Source organism: Xylocopa sonorina, chromosome 12 (genome assembly GCF_050948175.1).
Source record: "Xylocopa sonorina isolate GNS202 chromosome 12, iyXylSono1_principal, whole genome shotgun sequence".
Taxonomy (NCBI): domain Eukaryota; kingdom Metazoa; phylum Arthropoda; class Insecta; order Hymenoptera; family Apidae; genus Xylocopa; species Xylocopa sonorina.
In genome coordinates, this window is record NC_135204.1 from 6,349,471 (window position 1) to 6,366,719 (window position 17,249).

General features: G+C 43.1%; 1 protein-coding gene across 1 annotated transcript; it reads right to left on the minus strand.

The window, feature by feature from the left end:
- Positions 1-13,290: 13,290 nt before the first annotated feature.
- Positions 13,291-17,215, minus strand: LOC143429619 (uncharacterized; the record flags this gene model as incomplete). Its single annotated transcript, XM_076905297.1, has 11 exons — positions 13,291-13,356; positions 13,433-13,502; positions 13,660-13,872; positions 14,127-14,286; positions 14,397-14,513; positions 14,595-14,676; positions 14,888-15,059; positions 15,133-15,211; positions 15,301-15,396; positions 15,904-16,285; positions 17,048-17,215. Coding segments are annotated over 11 exons (1,605 nt in total), but the record flags the coding sequence as incomplete, so codon positions are not given.
- Between the last annotated feature and the right edge of the window lie 34 nt (positions 17,216-17,249).

The following is a 17,249-nucleotide window of genomic DNA, read 5'->3' on the forward strand; positions in this document are numbered from 1 at the left end:
TTCAATAAATACAGAGGTAACCAAATATTTTCGGTGATAAAAATTTAAATCGCGAAATTGATTTTCCCTTTCATATTTCCTGTGTTCCGGCCGTGTTTGCATTCAATTCGCCGCGGTTTAATTTATCGCAGCGGGAGGCTCTTTCTTCTTAAAAATTGGTATCCGCGCGGGACGCGAAAAATGCGGAATTACTTCCTGGATTGTCCTTGGATCGCTGGCGAAATCCCTCATCAATTCGAAAGGAATATCGCAAGTATTACAATAATAGTTTTTGCTGTTCGTTACAGCTGATTTTGCATTCTTTGCGTTCTCCAATATGGAGGTTTTGGAGGAAAAACGAAAGGAACCCAATCACATAAATAAGTATTATTTGATTCTTTGCAATACTAGAATTGATATAAAAGAAAATTAGATTTCTTCTTCAGTATAAAGCAATATGTAATAAAAAAACACACGTTAACCTAATTTAGCTATATAAAGAAGCTAGAAATTGCCACACTTTCACTCTTAGAAGAGTAATTATTATCCTTCGTCGCAAAGTAAACAAGGATGAACAATATAGTAACCCACCAATACGAAACAGTGTTATTCGATTTGACGCGAGAATCGTGGAAGAAAGCTAGAAAAGAAATTACTATTATCTCGCGGTAGAGCGTGAACGAGGGTGGAATACTGAGGTACACGTTAGAATTTCATTGGCGTGCGCGCGTGGACGCGCGCGCATTTTAACAGACGAGATAATTAAAAGCGAGTTTCTACAGACGGTTTAAAGCGAATCAAGGAGGAATAAAAAGGCCGTATTCGACGAAGCTCGATGGAAATAACGACGGAAAACGACTCGCAGATGTTAACCGGCCCAGCAGACGGGCGGGGAACGCTTTATTCGCAGATTGCACCAGTTAAAAACTGTCGCCAGAAATAACAGTAACACGCGGCCGGTTGTATTCGTTTCGTTCGAGCGACGGGCAGCGAGTTAAATTTGTAAGATCCTCGAAGCCCTTATTGTTCCTTTACTAACCTGTTAACGGGAGGGGACGCTCGAGCTGCTCATTCTGAACTTCGCTGCTCCTAAATGAGCAAATTTATTTGTTTGCACAACCTTCAACTACTTAACTCCGTGGTCTTTCGTTGCTTTTAACTGTAACGTAAATATCTGCGCGCGTGATGCGTTTTATACGTCGACATAAATACGGAACGGAACCTAGCCTCGCTTAACCTCGCCGCCATTAAAGAAAACTTAAGAGTAACAGTTGGAAATATGTTATATTTTTTAATGCTATCTATACGACTATGTATCAACCCTTTAGAACGAGTTCTGCGTGTGCGTAACAAGTTGAGAGTTGAAGGAACTTCTAATTTTTTGTTTCGATCGGTCAGTTGAAGTCTTCTATCCACGCCATTTTCTTCTTTTTCTTTTCCTCGATGTGGAACACATCAAAATTCTGCGCGCATGAAATCAAAAGCGCGCGCAACTTTTAATTAAACGATCTGCGGAGCTATCCGTTTGGCGAAACTCCCCAGTTCCCATTAGAATCGAGTTACCAACGCGGAGAAGTTCCCCAGCGATCGGACATTTCGGACGCAGTAAGGTTCAGGTGTTCCGGTTAAATACAAGGCGGCATGGAGCGGGCATTCGACCGAATTAATAATCCCCCAAACGTTATTAAGGCTGTCGATAAAGAAACGCTGACGCCAGACGCGCGCGCGCGCACTTTTCCTAACTGTTTTCGCCAGGCGCGATAAACTTTCTAATTACGAAACTTCAGGCTCGGCTAAACTGTATCAACGGATCAAAGTGATACTCGAGATCACGCTGTAAAACTTCTCTTAATATCGGCTGAGGGAATATGACGCCAAACGAAACGCTAAGTTGAATAGAAAAAAAAAAAAAAAAAAATGAACAGGGAGCAACGTTACAGCTGCGCACCTTTAATTTTCTCTTGACTCGTTTCTAGTTTCTAACTCTGGGGCTTAATACCGTCGGCACGCCTTGTCCCTTGGGACACCATGCTTTTCCTGTTATCGTATCTTGCAGCCATAGCACTTGTATTACGATAACTTCGCTGTTTAATAACTTCAGCCATTTTCATTTGCGAAATTAATCGAGTCACTTGAATTCCAATTACCCTGGCTTCAAGTTTCTGCTCGTATCGATCAAGTTAATGCATTTAACTTGGGCGTTAGTACAAGTCGCTCGCATAGATCGTGAGTAACTTATATACATATGCATAGAACTATCTAACGGCAAATTAGAAAGCGAGACATTCCGCAGAAAGAAATTTACCAACCTTCTCTACCACTTCGGTAAATAGCGTACAGACGAATAAATATCCGCAATAAAACAGTACCAGGGTAAAAATTCTAAATGCAACCACTCCCACGAGACTCTTTCCCAAAGAACAAATCTGAGCAAAAAACATCGCTCCACCCTCTATTAAAAGCCCGTTCACACTTACCAGCACCATAAATCCAGGCAACCCCAGACGCGCATGCACGGCCAAGAAAAGAGAACCCAGAGACAGTCGACGATCATATAAAGAGGAACAAGACAGCCAGGACAAAATTCCTGGTAGAGTAACAGCGCAGTAAAGCATAACCCTGAACCAGAACGGAAAACCATGACCCTGGCCAAGAGGAGACGGTCTCGAACGCGCGGCGATCCCCATAAAGAACCGTCGACTCGCGTGGTCGCCGCGAGAAACGCGTTTTCCGGCTCCACGAGCCGCTTCCAAGAGGGGTGGCAGCACCGTACGAACGCGGCGACTCGCGTCGCGTCCATGGAAACGAAACGTATGCCCGTTTTAGAGGCGATTCTAAATTTAAGTTTCAGATTTATACGCCCTCGCTCGCCGGCCATTGACTTTGCTCGGACGCGCGGACGCTTTCAACCACCCCGCGCGCGCGCTCGTTTCGCCGCGCACCCCGATGCGCCATTTTTCACCCCCTGGTTCCGTCCGCGGGGCCAGGATGCGGCGACGTTAAATCACGCGAGACGCCAACCGAAAGATGACGCCTTCGAGGCGATAAATCTTCCGGACTGTTCGACTGTTCTTATCGGGGGTGTAATTGGGCGGAAGCGTCCACCGAGTCTTCGTCAGAGGGAATCGAATAGTGGCGCGTTGGTTGCGGTTTTTTTGAGGCAAACGAGGGAAATTCGATTCTGGTGTTGGGGATTTCAATGGTTATTCAATTTCGAGTCTGGTGGATCCTGTGTATTGGTTGTTTTGGGAGACATACCGAGTCTTCGTTAGAGGGAATCGAATAGTCGCGTGTTGGCTGCGGTTTTTTTGGGGCAAACGAGGGAAATTCGATTCTGGTGTTGGAGATTTCAATGGTTATTCAATTTCTAGTCTGGTGGATCCTGTGTATTGTTGTTTTGGGAGACATACCGAGTCTTTGTTAGAAGGAATCGAATAGTGACGAGTTAGTTGCGATTTTTTTTTAGGCGTACGAGGGAAATTCGATTCTGGTGTTGGAGATTTCAATGGTTATTCAATTTCGAGTCTGGTGGATGCTGTGTACTGATTGTTTTGAGAGACATGAGAAGAGAAAGATTGTGTCTGGTCTTTGGCAACATATTGGCAATGGCTACAATCTCGGATAATTAATAAAATTTCATTTATTCAAATGGTTCAATGTTTCTAGCGAAATGAAACGTTTGAATAAATTCTATTTGATTCTTTGGAAAGTTCACGAAGTGGTTGGTAAAGGAGAGGCTTTCAGCTTGGAATTTAACGTGGGATAACCATGTGGGGACACGAAATGTCGGGGTTGAGCAGCACTGATCTATTTATGGCTACCGAATCAGTGGTTATATGGAAGACACAAATTTGCCTTAAGTTTTGCCCCGAGTTCGAGTACAGAGTATTTCTGTTATGCGCCTCCGTTGTTTGCGCTCGTAAAATGTAGCACACGGAGAAATGAACGACGGTTATTGAGACATAGTTGACGTTGAGGTGCGGATGATCTCGAACGTTACGCGCTCGTAAAGTTCAACCCTTATGGATCGTCGGTGAAGAACGGTCCCATCCTTATCAAGAAACAATTTTCGAAATAAGCTTATTAATCATCAACTACGCGATCGAAACCAAACATTAAACACATCGCAAAGCATTGAATTAACTTCTGAAACCCAACAAAAATGAAATCAAACTGATCGAAATTCACTTCGCAACTCTTGTGTGCATAGAAAATTAAAACAATTAATTTCATTCGCAAGAAATCGTAATTGGTGGAAAGAAAAGAACATCGAAGCAGCTCTCGATGGTAAGTTTGGAAATTTTTAGTGGCGCGTATCGAGTCGACATGGGCGAACGCGGTCACCGAAATGGCACGCGAGCAGCTGCGTCGTGTCGTTGAAAGAGGAACAGCGGAAAGACTGGAAACATCGTTGGCAAATGCTGTGTCCCTCATCGATTTGTACGCGATGGCGACGTTAAACGGGTAAAACTGGCGGCTAGGGGAAACAGAAAAACAGGAGAGAACCGCGGAAGGCGTGCGTCGTCCGCGTGTATAATTCAGTTCGTGTGTTCCCTTCAAACTTTGTCATCGCAAGCGTCTGCATCGATCGCGTTTTCACTCTGAGCTACGGGTGTATAAATATTTCCGCATGATCAGATGCGGCTTCCACCGCTTCTGCCGTTCTCGATGATCGGCGGACCAGCGGATCGCTCGTTCGAAACTGCAGACGATACAACGACCGGGATTCCGACGCGTTTATTGCGCGACAAATGGACTCTGATATTGCCACGTCGCGGGCGAACGTTCGCCATTTAAAATGGCACGGAAAAATTGCGCTCATATTGCGAGATTGATACGAATTCGAGCGCTTTATGCTTTGTGAACGGCTACATTTCACTGAAACGCGGACAACAATTTTTAAATAATTCATTCGCGTTGACTAATATACGTGGTTTTATTATGCGAGCTTCGCTTTTAAGTGGCGATCGAATATTTCGTTTTATTTCGCGGGAAACAGACTAATAATAATAATTTCAAGCTTCGAGTTTGGAAAGTCGAAAGCTTGAAACTGATGATATTGAGAATTGAATATGTGAAACTTGAGAATCCAAAGTTAAGTAAATTTCGTTAAATAGAGATCGATGAACTATTTTAAAATGATTCAATTGCCATTCTGTTTCTCGCAAACATAAATTTGCTAAATAGTCTGCTGAGCTGTTCGTAAAAAGAGGCCATTACCAACAAGAGTTCTTTAAAAGAGGGAGCGTAGGAATGTACAGCAAGATCGGTTGACAGAATTACGCGAGGTCTTTTGGAGAACGAAAATTCAGTTCCGGTCATTATATCTAGTCATAAATTTGGCGAAACGTACAGCAACTCCTTCTCCAAGTTTCATTCTCCGCGAGGTTCGATCGTTCTTTCCTTTTGCAGTCTGCCTTCTCCTTTGCTTCCCCCTTATTTCACCCCTTGTCCGACAATGGTAAGAATCGCGCAAAAGAACCAGTTAGTAGAACGCGAAGCGAAATAAATTCGAAGTATCGCCGATAAAATATCGTCGGCGGTGTAGTTTATCACTAATCTCGAAGGAAAGCGAGGGCAACGGCGTTACTAACTCGTAGAATTATAGTTGTTAGACGTTACTGCGGGAGTATTGGTTTCTAATATATCAGAGTGAACGAAGAGAGGATTGAGACGATTATGTCACTTAAAAAATGGGAATTGGTGTCGATAGACTGGATCTTATAATTTAAAATTTCGATATTCTAGTATGTGGAAGGATGGAGAATTTAAAGATTTGGGGCTTGGGAAGCTGAAAGCTTGAAAATTGAAAGCTTAAAAGCTTGAAATGTGAAAGCTTAAAAGCTTGTAGCTTGAAGGCTTGAAACTTGAAGCTTGAAGGCTTGGAACTTGAAAGCTCGAAGCTCGAAGTTTGAAGGCTTGAAACTTGAAAGTTTGAAGCTTGAAGCTCGAAGACTTGAAGTCTTGAAGCCTGAAAACTTAAAATTTAAAACTTGAGAACTTGATAGCTTAAAACTTTAAAATTTGCGAATTCAAACTCTCTTTCCATCACATCAACAAAACTCGCATTCGCCGTTTAAAGCTCGACAAATTTACTCCATCCACACATTTCCACCCCAGCTACGAATTATTGCACGCCACAAATTTCTCAAACAATCTCTAAACTTGATCCTCCAATTCATTACTTGCTCATCCCATAACCCCTTCAGCGGCTTCCATCAGCCTTTAGACCTTCATTTTTCATCTCTACATCCTCCTAGATGCAAGGATAATCCATGAAAAATATTCTCACCATCCCGCAGACATAAGTAACGAATAAAACCTTGTACCCATTTTCTTCTTACCTTTATTCCCCGTGCACTCACATACTAAGTGACCTACAAATCGCAGAACACTATCAAACCCCAGTAAAGCTACCTTATTCGACAATTATTCCTTCACTAAATTATCTGTGCAATCAAATCTATAAAACGTAACAGATTTTGCAAATTACTTCAAAGAACAATGCACATTTGGCTTTTCGTGATCCAATCTTTGCGAATACCCTTAAAAAAAAATCCTGAACACGTACGTGTAAAAATGAACGTTACTTTTTAAAGTTCCAGCAATCACTATACTTTGATGACTTCCATGCGACCGTGTGAAATTGGCCGCGACGTGGCGCGCGGCGAATCGCGCGCTAAAGACGTAACTTCGAGCGGAACCGCGGTTTTTGCGCTCGTAAACACACCGAGACACGTCCGTAAACGTCGAAGCCTGGTTGGACGTAAGGCAGCAGTCAGCAGCAGGTAGTTACACGGCGTTTATTTCAACGGCCGCGCTAAGATGAGTAATTTAAGCCGTGGACCCGTTCCCTTTTTTCCCCTGCCCTCTGCCAGCCGATACGCGCGATATCGGGGTTAACGATCGATAGCGCTCGTTTGATCGGCCGTGCGTTATTTACGGACACGCGCGTTATCGTCCGCCCGATCGATAACCGCGGCTTATTGCCAATAAAATCGCCCCCGTTTCGACGATTATTCCGCGCCTCCCCATACCAGGCTAATCTTTATGCGAGCGTGACTCGAGGCGCTGTTAAATTGTCCCACAGTGTAGAGAACGATGCTGGACCGAAGTTATCTGAAACTGACTTCCTGTGGAAAGTATATTTCACTTTGAAGTCACGTCTATACGGGCTGTTATGAACGCGATGGTACCACGCGTTTAACGATGAATCGGCAAGTGGAATGGCATCGATTCGATCGTTTTGATGCGACGATTTTCAACGTGAATATATACTACTGATGGATACTCTCGTCTATACGAGACAATCGGATTTCATTTGTTAGAAATTCCTCAAATTTGTGCAGAAAATATTACGAAATTCGAAGACAGAGTTGTTAAAGAAATATCTGAGGTTATTTGAAACAACTTTTTCCTTTACCAAAATCTTCATTTTAACTTCATTAACGAGTTATTAATGAAAAACAGTAAAATCCAATCAGTGAATGCGTAGAGCTCACGATTGTCGTTCGAGCTCAGCCATTCGTCAACGCGGCTCATACTCAACGCTTAATATTACGCGTCCTCTGATTGGCTACTGTTTTTTGTTAATAACTCGTCAACGAAGTTGAAACGGAAATTTTGATAAAAGGAAAAGTTGTTTTAATTAATGTGAGGAGTCGTTCTTTTTAATTTAATCGTTGCTGGGGAACAGTCTCTATAGTAGTTTCTATTATATCTATATAGACGTGATTGACAAGTTAAAATAAAAAATTAGGAGTTAAGAAGCACCCAAATGCTTTTCTGAGAAGCTAATCGATACGTTAAAATAAAAAATTAGGAGTCAAGAAGCACTCAAATTCTTTTCTGAGAAGCTACGAGCAACGGAGAACAGCAGGGTGGGCCACTTCGGACTTACATCCCGCTTTATAAACATTCAACAAGTGGCAACGGGTCCATCGACTCGCGGAACTTCTCAGTTCGCCGAGTGTTCATTTTAAAATCGATCGAACTGCATAAGTATTCCCCCGGGCTGAACAGGGACGAACTTTTGCTGTTTAGCTTGCCAGATTAAACGGGATTCTTTTGTACAATTTGCCAGCGCCAGGCTGAAAACGATTTGAATTCAATGCGCTATTCACAGAATACACTCCTGATTTTTTCGACCTTTTTTTTTCAGCATCAAGTTTATCGAATTTCTCATCGCGTGTTAAATTCACGAGCTCGACTCTTGTGGAGTCGCTCGAAGTTTCCTTGAACGAAAGCTAGAACTTGGCGGTAACAACGAAAACGCGAAGGCGCGTGCACAAAAAATGGGAATTTATTACGCGAACGCGTCGCGCTCGAAACACGAGAGATGAGAAAAATGTTGACAAGCGTTTTACACTTGTCGGCGAGGGTAAAGCCGATTTCTACCTCGAACGGGCCTAAACACGAGCGAAGGGTCATTTCCAACGATCCGCGCGAAAATATCCCGTAAAGCAGCAATAAAATGCGAATTTTCTGCTCGCTGAAACGTTCGAACGCTCGAAACACCGGCTTTGCCCGTTTCAAACGCGAGCTTCATAAAAATTTGAATGCAATTCACCCGCCAATGCCCCCGTGTCTCTATGTGCGCGCGTGTCGCGCAATTTTCCTGGCTTTTTTCATGAAAATTTCTCTCCTTCATCTACGTCACACAAAGAGAAAACACGAAAGAGAGAAAGAGAGAAAGAGAGTTAAAAAGAGAGAGAGAAAAAAGGTTAAAGCGGAAACAGGAAGGGGGATCGATTCCCGCGTTTATATTTATTATACTCGTTTATCGTTTTCGTTATTCTAATTTCAACTGGAACTCGACCCGTCCGTAATTGCCAACATTTAAAAGCTTTCCACGGCGCGTACTTTAGTTTGTAAACGATCTGAAACGCGCCTAGGCCACCGTAAACCGAATTAATGGGCTCACTTTTAATTACCGCGCTCTTCGCCCCCTTCGACCACCCCCTACCACGATCCCCTTTTTTATCCGTTCAAGTTTAATTGTTCGAAACGATTACACGGCCCCGGTTTCTTTTTCTATCCTCGCAGAGGGGCACGACTGCGCGACTGTAACTTCGTCCTCGCGTCCTCCGCTTCCGGTCCCTGCGGAAGTGCACGCGAAATTGAACAACCGCGCGACGGATGAAACGCTGCGTTTTCACGCGAAGATCGTGGATCATAAATTCCCTGACGAAATGGTTTCTCGATAGGGAAAGGTTGAAACCAGCATCGAAAGTCGAATGTTGGACAGAGACATTGAAAAGTGAAATAAAAATTTCCGTGCCATCTTGACCTCCCGTTTTCGAATTTTTGCTACGCGCTCGGCTAAACGAACGGGTTGATTCGAAACATAGTAACCGGACGTTTCTAATCCGGATCACGCGTGTCCGGAATGAGATCGCACTCTGGGATAGGATTCGAACCGAGCGGTGGTTAAAAGCGAAACGAACACCTCGTCCCCGTTTTTCCATTTTCCCGCTCGAATTTCGACGCAAGCTTTGCCTTTTTCCGCCGCCAACCCCCGTCGCGCTCTCGCCCGGCGTTTTTTCTTTTGCCAGCGCAAGTGAAAAACGATCACGCGGCTGGGAAATGCGAGAACTCGCGTTTCGAGGCACGTATCGGTATTTATTTTCTAGGAGACGTAAATATTCAGCTCTCTCCCTCCGTTTCCAACCCCTGCTCTTCTGTTCCTCTCTTTCTCTCTTTCTTTTTTTGTCCACGTTTCAGGGATTCGTTAGATATGCATGGTTTGCGGTTCAATTTAGTCAGAACTGTTGCGCGGCCACGGTGGCAGTTTGGAAAATAAAATTTCGCGTTCGCCGTGTTCTTTGCGAACGCGATATAAAAGCGTTGTATGTAAATTCTGTGGTTAATACGTTTCATGGTGATTTGTTTCGCATCGTGATTGATAAATCATGTTGGAAGTAATACTGGTGGAAAGTGAAACTGAAAAATAGTATTTTCGAGCTCTGTTTCATTGTATGATCTATTTAATTATTGAATAAATAATTTATATACTAGAAGATTGGTTCTTTTAAGAATATTTCCTCTGAAAATTGACGCAGAAATTGAAGGAATGAAGTACATTCAGTGATTTAATGTTATTAGTATTTAATAACTGCAAAAAGAGAGCAGGCTATTTAATAAATCGTTAGAACTCAATCACGATGGGATAAATCGTAATTGTTTCCTTGACACCTTCTATACTGTAACACATCGTTTACTTAAACCTGATAATTAGTACATTTCCCAGAATGCACTAAATATACTGCCAATTACAAAGTAGCAGTAGAAGAGATTACAATGGTTTCATTGATTGCAAAGTAGGTACATGAATATTGCAACGCCATCGCAAAATCGTGAAACTCGTATGGTTGAAATATGCAGTAGAAGCATAACTGTAAAAATTATCACTACGGTCCTAATTTCACACGAATATATTGAAGCTGTTTATGAATTGCACTAACAAACTTATTAACCATTTTATTAATATAAAACAGAGAAACAAGGGAGACTAAACTATGTATAAAACTCGTAACAAATTCTAAGAAAATTTGTAAAACTTGTAAATGAAAATTTCTTTAAATTTGATTCGTCAATTTGTTGATTCTATAATTACTTGCGCCATTAAATATTAATATTTGATGTTCTATAAACCACTCATCGACTGAACAATATTTTACTGAAATTCAGAAAGAGAGATTATATGAGACTATAAAGAAACTTTGAATATTCGACAAGATTATTTCATTATCTGAGAAAAGATAATCGTTTAGCGAAGAGAAATTGAAATTTCTGGAAGAGTAAAGAAAAATGTCTGGCGTTACACACCTAAGAGCGAGAACGAGATTGACGGGGTGCTTTGAATGGTTCGACAAAAAAACAATGGCGTTCGAGGTTCGTATTGTGATGCAACCTCCGTGTAAATACAGCCTCTGGATAAATATGCGTTTCGAACTCCCTTCCTTATATCGTTCCTCGTTGCTTTTCATGTATCGCCGTCCCAATGTAAACAGCGCGCACCGCGATCATCTCGTGAAAAGGGCACAATCACCGTGACCATGTACCATATGCTTTTGTACCTTCGTGTATTTGCACAAAGGAAATATATCATTCGCTATTCCGATGCTTCTCGTATTCGAGTGTAAAGAATCCTTCGAACTCGCTCGTTTACGTTTCGACAGCGATACAATTTTCTGTTTTAAACCTTCTTCCGTGTATTTCGAATAAATATATATAATATAACACGAAACAAGGATATGTAAGAAAATATGATAATACAATACACATATACAAGTAATAATAAACAATATTCATATGTTTCAGAGGATAGAGAAACAGATACCAATTATTATTTAATATAATTACACTGTAGAAACAATCAAACATTTCGTTTCCAACGACACGTATATCAAAAGAAACGCATAAATATTCACGAATATATACTCTGCGAGTACTTCTACAGCCTCTCAACTTATAAATGGCGGCTAATACTTGCAACTGTTTTAACTTGCTCCAAAACTGGCTACGCATATTCATTCCATACACAACGAACAAACCTTGACACCAAGAATCCGAATCGTCCTCGCATACGTTTACGTACATCGAACGATCGCAAGAAACGAGACAAAAACCAGTAAAATAACTCGAAGAGGAGCATTCCATTGACGCTCGCGCGATAACATCGACGATTCTATTTTCTAACACCGCGACGTCAATCGTGGACTCGCTCCATTCGAGTTTTTCACGTAAATACGGAAGAAAAGCTTCCACTCACCTTTGACCACGGATGCGAGCAGCAGCACGGCGTACAGCAGGCCCAATTTCCCTCCTCTCGGTCCCATCGTGTCCTTGAAGCGGAGGAGCACAGCCACAGCAGCACAGTCAATTACGGACGCGCGAAACGGCGGTCGAGAGTCTGTCCAGGACGCGCATCGTTCGTCGATTCGAAACTAGTCCCAGCCGCGTTTATCACCCGGCAACGGTAACGAGTCAACTGAGCCGCATTCCCCAACTCCTCCAATTCCTATTCACGTGAACTCCTCGCGAGGACCGTTTCCCAGAAACCAACCTCGACTTCGACCTCGACTTCGTTTCGTTTACACTGAACGCGACGAAAGTTTGGGACACTGTATTGCTTCAGTCGATTGTAGAACGTAGTATTAAGTGTATGGTGAATAAACGAGCTCGATATCAATCACGCGAAACGTTCAGTACGAAATAACGCGTAAAGAACACACGCGACGCCTTTCGAGTACCATCCAACACTCAGGAAGATTCAAACACGCGGAACGTTCCGTTTCCGCGGGAGTCTGAACGCAGGAACGCCGGGACGCTTCGAAATAGCGCCAGCAAGGGTTAACCTTCCTCTCACTCGATCGTTACGCTACAAGTCTAAAACATTATACACTCCCTATTACGTGATTCGAACTAAAAAAGAATTAACTTAAAACAGTCTTGAAACACGTGTCCTTCGTACAGCATCGAAAGACAGTAATAAATCTCTTACACAAGATTTACTGCGCGCGTTAATTCGAAATGTAATTATTCAGTTTAATCGAAACGTAGAATCGATCGAGGCGCTTTATTACGTGTTATCAGAGTTCGAGTATGTCAGACGCGAGTACGAGAGAAGTTGTTGACCGTTTTCGTGGCACTCGTGATAGCACGCGATCGGAGTTGTGTACGAGAGCGCGGAGCGAGACACGTTCACCCTTCGACGTATCGCGCGACACTGACCGCCCTGTTACGTCGCCGTTGATACGCGAGGCGGGCACAGATGGCGCGACAGTCGCCAGCCGCGTTTGATAAACCGGGGGACGACGACGGGCATTCGGCTCCGCGGCCCGGTTGCAACAAGTTGCAGCGCGTGGCTCCTCGGCTGCACGCTTCCGGAACGTGCATTCATTGGATGCAGTCAGCACGTACGCGGACGGCATAACGAAATGCAATCGGCTGCGAGCCACCTCTGTCGAATCGCGGATGTAATAAAATTGAAACGGCTGTCTCGCGACCACCGCGACACTGCTCTGATGCCTGCTGGAATTATGTGGGCTTTGGAAGTAATTCATTTGCATGCGTACTTTTTTTTTTTTTTTACAATTGTTGTGAGAGATTGTTGGTTTGCTTGGTCGTTGGTTCTTTTCTTCTGTGCTGGAGGGAAGTTATTGACGAAGGTTCTGTTGAGTTTGAGTCTTGAATGTTGAATTTTGTAATATTTTTTGTGGCAAATAGGACGATAATTTTGTTGATCGTTTTATGGTATTTATTGCGTTTATATGAGAAAGAAGATAAATGGAAACTTGTTGCCTCTTGTTATCTGGGTATGCAAGGGCTCTCGGTGTTGGTGGTTAACGAGCCATCCGAACTGTAGTAGACTTTCTGTGGAAGTTGAAAAATATTTACTATTATATCTCGCTGGTTTATGTGGTTAAAAGTATTTATTAGAATTGCGTACTTTGATTGGCACGCGTTCCTTTCGATAAGTGGATAACGTCGCTGAAACCGATTTGGAAACTTTTCTTTTTCTGAAAGTACATGAAAAACAAAGTTGTACAAATTGAAAATCAAATTTAATCGAGATAATGTTCCAAGAAACGGACATTTGTTATCAAAATTAATTTACATTTAATAGAAACTGAAAAAGAAACACTTTTTAAAATACTATCCCAGTTAGATACTCACTGATAACTTCTGCTACTGTTACTAACGTCGACCGTATCTTTACTAGTGTAACTAATTGCAGCTAAACATCGTTCCTCGTCCGTACGACCCGGACTACGGACAAACTTGCTCCTGCAGTAGTCCTTAAGCCGCTCGAGCAACCCTTTACGAGTCGTTTGCGCTGGACACGTGTCGGGCTGACAGTACTCCTTATTTTCGTACAAGACAGCAACGCTAAATTATACAAGAGCAAAGTAATTCTTCTAAAATTTACGAAAACTTACAGAAATTCAAAATACCAACAATCACACTCCACTCTTATAATCTTAACATTAACTTAACACAAACCTTACAAACAGTCAACCCAATAGCAGAGATCAATCCATACAAATCCCACACACAAACACTCTATCGACTAATTAAAAATGTATATATAATAAATGATCCCATTTTTGTAGCCACAGTTAATTAAACCCTAAGAAACCTACGGAGGATCCAACGGATCGCAAGGCCCAGACTCGTCCGAATGTCTGACGAGGAACCTGTAGCAGACCAAGGTGAGGCCCACCAGCAACCAGACCAGCAGCGCGCTGACCACGGCGATCGATATTAATTCCGTCGTCCCCAGCGTGACGGTCGCCTCCCCGTCTGAAGCGTGAAAGACAAGCGACGTTAGAAAGCTGTGGAAACCGTTCGTAGAAAATTCGGTGGCACGATCGAGAGACGCGGATGAGAACGGTCGCTTTCACCAGGCTCACCTTTGTAGAGCGGCGGCACGCCTTCCTCGTCGGTCTCGACGAGCGGCAGCTCGCCCGTTTTGGGCATCGCCTGATGCGCGCCGCTTTTTCTTCCCTTCGTGGGACCGGTTCCCGCGCCTGCCACGGAAAAACGTCGGGTTACGCGGTACGTATCGCGTTGGAAAATTTACGAATAAGGAGATGAATCGTCGTGGGTACCGGCTTCCTCCAGGGTGGAGATCACACGGAGAACGCCGCCGAACGCTGGGTACCATTTCTCGTCATCGAGGTGTCGTTGCACCTGGAACGTAGATCGTGGTGATTCAACGACTGCTGCAACGAAGCGGAGGATTGGTGAAAGTATCGACTACGCTTGTCGCGATATTGTAGAGAGAAAATACGAATGACAGCTCTCTTGTTTAGCTTCGAGTTCGTATAATGACTGCGTTGAAACGTGTGCGATCGTATTAAGGAAAAATTGCCACTTTCGATCACAGCGACTCACAACGTACGGATTGCTGCAGCCAATCGTAAAACCGCTGGTTGAAGGCCTCCACTTCCGCCCTACCGTTCGACTTGGAGAGGATGCACTTCACGCTTGCTATGTAATATTTCACCAACACGAAGGTCGACCATTCGCTGTGCAACGACTGCAAGGTGTTCCTCTTGAAGGGTAACGCGATGCTGGTGAAAAAAAAAGGATTCAGTTCGAACGTCGCGCGTGTAGAGGAGTAGAAAAGGTGCGAGAGATCGATACCTGTTCGGATCCGCGTCGTCGTCGAGGAACGGAAGGGGGATGATAATTGGTTCGTTACCCGCGGATGCGTCTTCGTTTTCTTCGAACGATGACGGGGATACGTTTGATACAGTTCATTTGTTTATTTCGTTTTAATTAAGACGTTTACTCGAGGCAGAATACACTCACCAGGATTAGTTTTGCTTTTCTGCTTCGATGCGAGCCTCTTTTTCTGTTTGAACGTGAAATGTTTCATTTCAGCTCGTTCGTTGTAACCGGTTGAAGCTGGAAAAGAAAAAATTGTTCGAATTTTAGTAACAGTATGGTATATTGAATAAATAAAAAGTTACAATGGTATGATTTCAATCGAACAGAACTGATCTCACGCGAGGGTAGATCGAAAAGTCTGTGACTTAAAAACAATGCACCTTTCCCTCGAATTAAAGTCGAACCCCTCCAAACATATTCCAAAAGACAACGATACATTTGACAAAGAATAGTCTGATCTAAACCGCTGTCCATTTCAATAAGCACTAACTCATTCGTACACTGATACACAGTGTTTAGCGTCTCCGCGACTGTCCTATAAGTAGATTCAGTCGCATGAAGGGATCCTGGTCAGACAAAACGCTTCACGCGTGCCCCAAACTCTTCAATCTATCCACGAATAGAATCATTTCGTTTAGAGCAATCATCATTGAATAAAATTGAATAATATAGTTCAGAATGCGTTGTAAAGTATATTTTGAGTGTTATACATGCGAAGAGGGGGACCAAAGGCAATGTTCTTACAAGCAGGATAGGTAATAATGCCGTCGCAAGCCACGGACGATCTAGGCGGCGTGATCACGATCGGGTGTGCTTTCGCGTGCCTTATCTCCTTGGTGGCAGGCAACCAACCAGCCCCGTTGCTTCGCAGGAACACCTTCAGCTGCTCGTGGAGCTCGAACAGTTTCCTCGCGTTCCGATACTTTATGTTCCCCGCGTAATAGGAGCGTCTGGTTAAGGGCAGAATGTAAACCTGCAAGTAGCCGCCCATCGTGTCCGCCAACGCTTTCAGCATCAGGTGCTTCGTTTTACCTATCGACAGGTTGCGCACGCTCTCCAGACAGATGTGAAAGTAATCCATCAGGAGCGCGATGTACCGATCGTTCTCGTAATTCAGAACTTTCACCTGGATGGGAGGGGTAGGATCAGAGCCACGGGGTGGACGAGTGGGTGAGCGTGTTTTACGGCCGTGTTCCGATGATGGAACGGTCCCCGGGGTTTTTTCGACCCTTAATTAACACCCGAATGCCATCTCTATTTTTGTTACCGTTCGTTATTGCTAATCGTGCGTGGGATTTTTCTGCCCTTTTTTTTATTCAGTATAGTGTTGGAGAATAGAATTTAGTGAAGGAATTTGTCGAAGCTGGATGTTACATTGAGTGTAGAGATGTATTCAGTAAAAACAAATTTCACGTTTGTAATAATTCGCGCATTATATTTCAAATTAGTTATATTATTACCCGTAGCGATATCTCTGCGAAAAGTGCTCAAACTGGTCGTACAGCATTATCGACAGCGAAGTGAATTACTTAAAAAACTACTATCGCCATTTCTGTGAAAAGCGTTCAAACTGGTCGCACACAATTATCGACAGTGAAGTAAACTACTGAAGAACTACTAGCGCCAGCTCTTGGAGAAGAGGTGAACATGAAGATGGCGCCAGGAATAATAAATAAACATTTTTCAAACAGGTCATCCTATGCAGTTTTCGAGTGTTAATTAAAAACGAATTCTATAAAATACTTGAAAAAATTGCATTTAGAATTTGTCAATTAACAAGAGGGATTAATTGGCGCGTAATATTAATTGTATAAAGTATGATGGACATAGGAGAAACTAAACATTGAAATAATTCTAAATTAACAGAATAAAGCAGAATAAAGTTTACCTTCGGTAGCAAGTCCTGAAACATTCGACGACTATTCAAAATAATAAACTCTTCCGTGGTCCAGCAATGTTTAGCTGCATCGCATTTCTCGAACAACACCGTGCCAACATTTTGTTCGTGTTTTAAACTACTAACAGCCATCACCCTGATCAAAGAAAGCGTATATTTTCATTGAAAATGAGTCTCGACTTTAGATCATTAA